Source organism: Camponotus floridanus, unplaced genomic scaffold (assembly GCF_003227725.1).
Source record: "Camponotus floridanus strain SB8 unplaced genomic scaffold, Cflo_v7.5 scaffold7, whole genome shotgun sequence".
NCBI lineage: Eukaryota > Metazoa > Arthropoda > Insecta > Hymenoptera > Formicidae > Camponotus > Camponotus floridanus.
The window spans coordinates 3,451,035-3,459,544 of record NW_020229838.1 but is presented as its reverse complement, the minus strand read 5'-3'; the positions used below and the strand labels follow the sequence as shown (position 1 = coordinate 3,459,544).

At 32.1% G+C, this 8,510-nt stretch overlaps 1 protein-coding gene across 1 annotated transcript; it reads left to right on the top strand.

Annotated features, from left to right (window-relative positions):
• The first annotated feature begins 60 nt into the window (after nt 1–60).
• Nucleotides 61–1,000, top strand: LOC112639514. The gene is made up of 2 exons (XM_025413707.1): nt 61–552; nt 851–1,000. Exons 1-2 carry the CDS (start codon nt 330–332, stop codon nt 976–978), a joined length of 351 nt encoding a protein of 116 aa, XP_025269492.1. The 5' UTR covers nt 61–329; the 3' UTR covers nt 979–1,000.
• Nucleotides 1,001–8,510: the final 7,510 nt, after the last annotated feature.

The following is an 8,510-nucleotide window of genomic DNA, read 5'->3' as shown; positions in this document are numbered from 1 at the left end:
TTTTTCCTCGCATTCTCGTTATTTTCTTCTAATTTATTATTTTCGCTTGCAAGAGTGCAAGACGCGAGCTTCACACGAGCTATAAACATATGAATATCTCTTTTCTTCAAAACGAAATTGACAAGATATATTGGCTCCATTTTCGCGAGCAAAGACATATAAAATTGTAAGATTGGATAGCTTCGCGTGAAACAAAGATGACGAGGCGATGATGATCGCCTCGAACACGAAATTGCTTCAATAATTGTTTCGAACATCGCAAAAAAAAAAAAAAGGAAAAAAGTCAAAGCAAATTAACCTAGAGAACGAGACTCGTCCAAGCGAAGAGAATGTCTACCGATCTGCTACCGGACTCGGTAAATTTGTTCCTAGACGACTTCGAGACCAGTCTTTGTCTACCCATCCTCGTGGTTATAGTGCTCTGCACCGTTCAGTTTGTATTCAATCACGTCTTCGGTATTGGATACACAATTTATCAGAGCGTAAGGAAGCCGATAGTGGAGGGCGAGGCGCAAGATACAGAAGCCACAGATATAGTGGGAAAACTGAAAGGTCAGCACGCCCCTTGTAATGGAGATTGTTACATATGAGAGCTATTTCACTCGGGGTTCGTCCAGAAAGAGAATTCTCGTAAATATAGAGACTTAATTATATACATATATATTATAAAGAGTATAAAAAACTCATCCGATTAAAAAAAAATATAATACAAGCGCAACGATTTAAGTGTATACTCGATATAGATATAATAGATCGAGGCTTTCTTACTGTCATTAATAAATTTGCAATTTTTATTTAGAGTCATTGGAGTCGATTGATTAATGACAAATCTCTGTTCTAAACTCGCTAGGAATGTTAACCACTTTAGGTATCGGAAAACCCCATACGGCGAATATGACTGCGATTAGAAATCCGCTATCATCCGCGACTCAATCTCGAGACGAAGAGTGGGACTATTGTGAAGATGATGTTGAATAAGATAACAAAACTGTTCTATGTATTCCCTGTGTTGTAAATAAAACAATAAATAAATAATATTCTTTCGCTCTTATTTTCATTATTAAAAATCAGTTAAAAATATTTATTACTTTAAGAAAACTACTTTAAAAAATACATTAAGAATACTTGAAAGACAAAGTCTATACTCTTTAAGGTTTTACAATCGATCGTTAACAGTAAAATGTCAGAGATAATCGAATAACCGATTAGATGTGAGCGATATCACGTATCTTCGATAAAAACGATCGCTTGACGAAATCGCTTCGTCTAAGGCCAAGTTTTGAGACGCATGGAAGCAAGGAACACTTGGGAGGAGTCGAGGACATTTGGAAGTGGGTCAAGGCTGACAACTCTTCAAGCTCTCAGCTTCCACGTACATACACCGCGAGTAAAGCTCAATCGATCGGTTCGACCGAATCATAACTATGGAAACGGAGAAATGTCAAACTCCATTGTCCGATGGAAGACATATAAATTCAATCGTTATTACTCTCTTAAGAAAAACTAGAAAAGTCTTAAAAGATGCTCGGGTAAAGTAAAAGTACTATGTCTGTATAAACACAAGAATATACATACATGTTGGAAGAGAGATCCGTTTATATTGCATATTTATTGAATGTAATGCGATAAATATGAAAATTGTATACATATATATATATATATTCAAAACTAAAATTTTTTTAGTTTTAATTATATTTATTTATAATTATTTTTTTTGATCAGTAATAAATCAGTACTTTACAAGTCTACTCTTTATGAGTTTTCCCACATGTTTTCAACAAGATTTTTATACGAATTTTTGATTTCTTATCTAATGTCAAACATTGATAAGTGATAATCAGTCGTACGCTCGTTATTTATTTTCTTCAGTCTTCTTTTAATAATTCTCCATGAATTCTCAATTGAATTCACGTTTGGCTTATTGTTTAGCCATAGAATGTTTTAATATTATTATATAATATTATTTATATAGTAATATTATTATATTTTTAATATTTATTTTTTTCTCTAGAAATTGTATAATACAAATTTTTATTTTTTATAAAAATATTACATCCTATTATCACGCAAAAAAACTTACTAATTAAAAAAGTATGATAATAAATCATTTACAATAACATTTTATACAACAGTTTACGAAAAAAATAGGAAGCTTTTTTTATTTCAGTCTAATAAATCTTTTCTCATCTGTGTATTCTTGAGAGAGACGGCAGAGCTTAAGCTCGCTAAGCCTGGCAATCTCGGTGTTTTACGAAGCCTTGCAAGTAAGGCGCGTATGTGAAAAATGTGTTACGTATAAAATGTCTTGTTATTGAGGCAAGAATGATTTGCTACACATTGACACAACGTCCTCGGGAAAATTACGTTTACGCGCGACTGACGGATTATTTATTATTCAAACGCGATTTACATCAACCGACACAATCAGTTGCGTTCATTCGCATTCACTCGGGCAAATATATATCGTGTATGTGTGTGATATGTGCGCTCGCGCATAAAGATCCGCCGTTAATTCTTCTTGGGATTCCTTCGAGGCCAAAGCGTGTTACGCTTGTATAACTGACTTATTACGAACATCGAGCAGGAAAGATACTCGCACAATAGAACGATATCTTATTTTAATGCGCCCGCATTCTTTTCAACATAGTCATAGATGCACAAAAATAGTTATAAATACATATGATTACATATAATTGATCGTACTAAAGAGACGCAAAACTTAAATTTAAGAAAAACTTGAACGTAAAAAAATACAAGAAAAGAATTACTAAATGAAAATGAAAATGATATAAATATATATAATGCATAAAAATGAGGTAATTCAAAAAATAAAATAACATTTATATTCCTTAGATTTTTAAAAGGAAATATGTAGAAAATGCGTATTCTGCTGCTTTAGTGTGCAATAATCGTATCGGCCACTGAGTACTTTTGAAAAACAATTTTATTTAAGAGACAGTTCGACAGAATTAAGTAAAAAGAAATATAATCGAATCGTGTTTTTCGTTTAATAATAAATGTCAGACTTTTATCTGGTTCAGTGAGGATAAAATTTTCTATCATTTCTTATTTTGCTCTCTTGTCGCTGCATGAACTTCTTTGATAGCGATTTTCTCCTTGACTTAAATTTCAGAGAGAGAGAGAGAGATTCTATCTTCAAATACGATAAAATACGAGATTTTATATACTTTCGATATATAGTTTATTCGAATCATACATTTTCCAACGAAAGAAAATACGTATACGCGAAAATTCAAATGAATGTCATATAATCTTGAAGAAAATCTTGGAAAAATAAAGAGATAATTTTTTCGACATTTCTTTTTGATTCAGTAAATTCTCTCATCGATTTAAGCAAAGTAAAAAATGTTGACAGCAATGAAAATGACTCTCTAGCAAAACATCAAGTAATAAATCTGATAATGAAGATGCATCTGCACATTTCGATTATACATCGAATCCAATCGAAAGAAATCAGCTCCTTTCGCATTTGCAATTTTACTTTTCTCGAATTACAACATCGATTTATATATACGAAGATTAAATATTCGCTTGCGTGAGTTTGCTAAGCGTTAGAGAGGACGCCAGCCATGTGTGTAGAAAGTCGAACAATAGTCAATAGAGCGTTAGAATGAAGTAAAGCAGCGCGCGAGTTTATGACGATACCGTTATTTACCGTAATTACCTACCTACGGAGTAGATCTACACTACACGATCTACGCGCGAGCCAGTTTATGCGCGCTGCACAAAAGTGCATCGCCTTCTCTCGATTCAGATACGCGCCACAGGTGCAATTAAGATTATATTGCGTATACAGTCCCAGGAAAAATTAACCGTTAATGTTAATAATTATATTTCGAAATAAATATAAATATGATGAATACTCGAGAAAAAACATATATTTAATTATATTATATTATTTTTTATTATATTAAACTATTTTTAATTCAATAATACATTTTTATATTTTATTTACATTTGACTCGCTATCATTTCCGATTCTTATAATATTCTCTATGGGAGGTAAAATTATGAAATCCTTGGAATTTTTGAAAAATGTTGAACATGAATATAATATAATACGTAATAAAATATGTTCCCTAAAGAACATGTGTAAACATTTCTATTTGTTATTGGAATAATTTTTATGGATTTCTATCAAATTTATCGCTTTTAAATATGATAAAAAAAAATTTATAATTCTTTCATTATTTCAATTTTACGGTATAACTTAGATTGGCACATGTAATAATCGAAAAATTTGCCGGTCGTGCTACGAGCCGGGAAAGCAAACCGATCGATACAATGACGTTTGTACTCGCGAGGTACGAGAAAAAGCGCGCCCATCCATGTACGTATACTTACTTATTTACGCATGTATATATAATGTAATATATGCAAGGCGTGTGATTTATGTACCGTATATGTTTATGCGAAGCGCGTACATGAGTTGTCTTATCGTGCGATATCGCGATGGTTAGTCGCAGGAAGTTAAAAGGAAGAGAGAGAGAAAGAGAGAGATCCTTGAAAGCACGATCTGAAATAGAATAGACTCTATCCTATCCAATCGTTCCTTCTGGCGAATGTTTGCTTTTTTGCGAATTGATAATAATAGAGCGCGGATGGCTTGGTGCCATTTTTGCGAAAAAACCTGTCGTATATTGGTGGCCATTATGAATTTTTTTTTTATCTCTTATACATAGCTGCCCGTTGCGCAACAGCATGGTTATTATCTGATATTTCCAATAATGAATGTCCAAATCTTCTTTTTGAAAATTTTAAACAATTTAGCGATTTGAATATTATATTTAAAAAAGGCAATTTCTGTATGAAAAATTCTAAATGTCTTGAAAATGTATCTTGAATGTCTGGAAATTTTCTTTAATTATATAATATTTAAATACAATGAATATATAAAATGTTTAAATTTAAAATATAAAAGTTTATATTAAGTTTATACAATAAAAGTTTGAAATAATAATGCAAATTATTCTGTAAAAAAAAAATAAATATATCTCTTTCTAAAGGAATTTTTTTATATAACGCAAATATTGCAAGACAAATGAAAGTACTTGTTGCCAATTTTTGCACAGAAAGAGAGAGAAAAGAATATTTATTTTTTTAATTTCCCAATCATCTAAAGGAAATTCTCATTCTTATTTGCATAAATTTTTGTAACATAAGTAACAAAATCGTAGTAGAATCAGACAGAATCATAGAAATTTTCATCAAACATTTTTTTAGACAAAAATATGAATTTATCACACTAACCCACGCAGAAGTAATGACCTCTTTTTTTCTCCCTCTCCCTTCTTCGCGTCATAAAGTATCTTTTTGCAATTTCATTGTCGCGATTAAATCAAATCGGTATAGCTTGATTAAACAACGACGTTGCAAATGCGTGAGAACACGCATTAAAATAAAATTTCAATCACGCGGACGCGAACCAATCGTCGATGTCGCTAGTCAATTACCTTTCAACTGCCATTAGCGGCTTATGACCAATGTTCGATAATGATAGTCGCCAAGGAAGCGCGGCTTGCATACCTCGTGGATTTCACCGGACGGTCGTCGACCTGAACGAACGATGAAATGACACGTCGTTCGATTCGACGCGATCGTGTTTGAAAAATACATACAAACTAATGATAGTCTTTTACACTTTTTTCGCAACAACAGATGAAACTCCCGCGTTACGCTTTCCGCATCACAGTCTTATCGACGCAAAAAATAGTCGCTTTATGTCATTGATCCGATGTTATAACCGATACATATATAATGACTTATTACGAATAAATATCAGAAGAAAAAGAGAGAAAGAGATAGGTTGCACAAACGGGATTTTCGGGCGATCGATGAAGACCCTCGCGCATTTTAATCTGATCTTACATGTATGTGTGACAAGAACGCGATAAGATGCAACGTTATGCTATAAAATTAAATCGCTTTAATGTTACATGTAATTTTTAGGGAGCATATTGTAGCATGGAACTGGAGAAACGTGTCCTTTTCCAGCTTTTTTCTCGCCCAGTTTTCATGGCAGAATTCTGTTTATTCATTTTTCACGATGCTCTCTATCTCCGATTCTTTTTCTTCGTTCGCGTCCCGTAAAAAAACATCGTGCAACGATGAAAAACTGAGAAATTGTATGACATTGTTACGGGAACAACTCGCTGTATTAATTTAGAACGCACACTTGCGAATGTAAAGTCGAAAATTTTTTAAATTTTCGATTCTTTACTCTTCCCCCAGCTTCAAACTTTTCATATCTGAGAATTAAAAGATTATAAAAATTTCTTATTTCGAAATATGCGAAAAGTATCACTGATTTCTTTCATTGTCCGAGAGGGTCATTGATGCCAAATTAACATTTTATATGCAATATAAATATATACATGATTTAATATACACATTATTTATAATATATTATAATATATTATAAAAGTATAAAGTATTTTTTTTAGATTCTCATCGTTATTAAAATAAAGACAGCAACAGTTATTCTGCTACGGGAGAAAAATGTCACGAAATAGTTCGACGAAGAAGCTAGGAGAGTCAATTACGGGTTCTATTTACTTGAAAACCGATTACATAATCGCTACATGTTACTTTTGGCGTGGTAAGTTATTGAAATAAACTCGTCCCGATATATCACGGCGGATATTGAATCTGAGAAAGGTCTCGTCGCGAAATCTAATCGTCGCGAGACAAATCGTCGCGCATCTCTTTCTTCGACCCGTGATTCGCCTCGAGTATTTATATTGATGGCGACTGTTGAACACGTGAATCGCATGTGGACGATCTTGGCAAACGTAACGTCAGCCACATGATTGCGATCGAGATGCTATTCGCGTCGCGCGACGCCAGGCGCTCTGTTACATTGTATAAGTTAAATTCGTATATATGTACATATGACTCGAGCGAGGGAAAAGTGCATGTGAGACTCGGCGCCGCTGATGATTGAAATGTTGATTGACGACGGCGAAAATGGCTTTATTACAATGTTACTCGTACACGCATACTTTTCGGAGAACTTGACCGTAATATTGATTAACCTAAAGGGAATCGAAAAATATTTCTGCTATTCTTTTACTCGACTAAATTAATTTTATTTAATATTTTCGAATTTAATTAAATAATATTTTCTTTTCATTTTTCTATTATACTACTAAAAAAATAAAATTAAGATGACAAATTGCAAAGAATATTTGGAAATAGGACAACAATGTAATGGCATTCTGAATAATCGTGCGCACCTGCCATCAATGCTCTCAAAATTCACCCTCGATAAATTAAATGAAAAAATTTTTTTATCTTTACATTTGTCGTTTTCAATTTAGTTTTTTTTTTTTCGAATTTTTATTTTTCCCTTGAATTATAAAATAAAAAAGAAATGTTTCGTAAAAGGTTAATTTTAAATTTAAATGTACTTAATTTTAGAGAAAATAATTTTTTTCTTAAATCCATTCCACGAATCAAAAGTGAAAAATATAAAGATAAAATAAATGTCATTTTTTTATTGTAGATAATTCATCGAGACTGAATCATTATGCATTAGTTATTTAGAATGCTTATTACATTATTTAGAATGCTATTATGTTTTAAAACATCTTTTACAATTTTTTATTTAAATTTTTTTATCAAGATATATATATACTTTTTTCAAAAAACAATTTATCAATTTTTTATAAAATCAATTTTTTACACGATGTTGAAAAATATCCTATTTTTTTATTCCTCTTAATGCGTGTTATTTTGCGACGCTCATAAATACTTTATAACAGATTGAGTGTAATTGTAGTAACGAGAAATAGTAATAATGCTCTACTGATTGACACTGATTTTAGTTATTTTATAGACGATGGTAAATTTGTCTGACGTATGTCATATGTTAGCTGCATTATTATTCGGCGTTGCTCGTCACAAAAATATCACAATTATCTGAACATGTATTACATTTTTTCTGAAGAATAGAATGCATCTCTTGGAAAAGATACCTCTAATAAAGGTTGAAATATTCACGAGACGTACTACGTAGTGCGCGTATAATATAATCGACAAGGCTCACTGACCAGTAAGATTTTCATTATGTCACGATTGTTGATGCAATTCGCTCGACGCAAAACAAGACAACAGTTTTGTCTATTCATAGTTTCCGTGTGCTTTGCCAATGTAAATTATATGCTGCAGGAACTAGTATTCATAACCTCGGGTTTAAAGCCTACCTCAATTTAAAAATATTTCGATATTATTCAAAATATTTCTATGGATTAAGAAATTTTTGCAAATATCGCTTAACACTGGCACAATTCCCAATTTAATATATCGTTAAACTTGTATTGCTGTATATCTCCTTCTCCTCCTTTTTCTTATAATAAACTACACGATATGTATCCCTGAGAATTCGTGATTCGTGTTAAACTTCGATCATTTTTGCATCATCCCATTTGTATAAATATCATACACAAGGAATCCAAGTCTCTAAATTAAATCACGCACTTGGCGACATA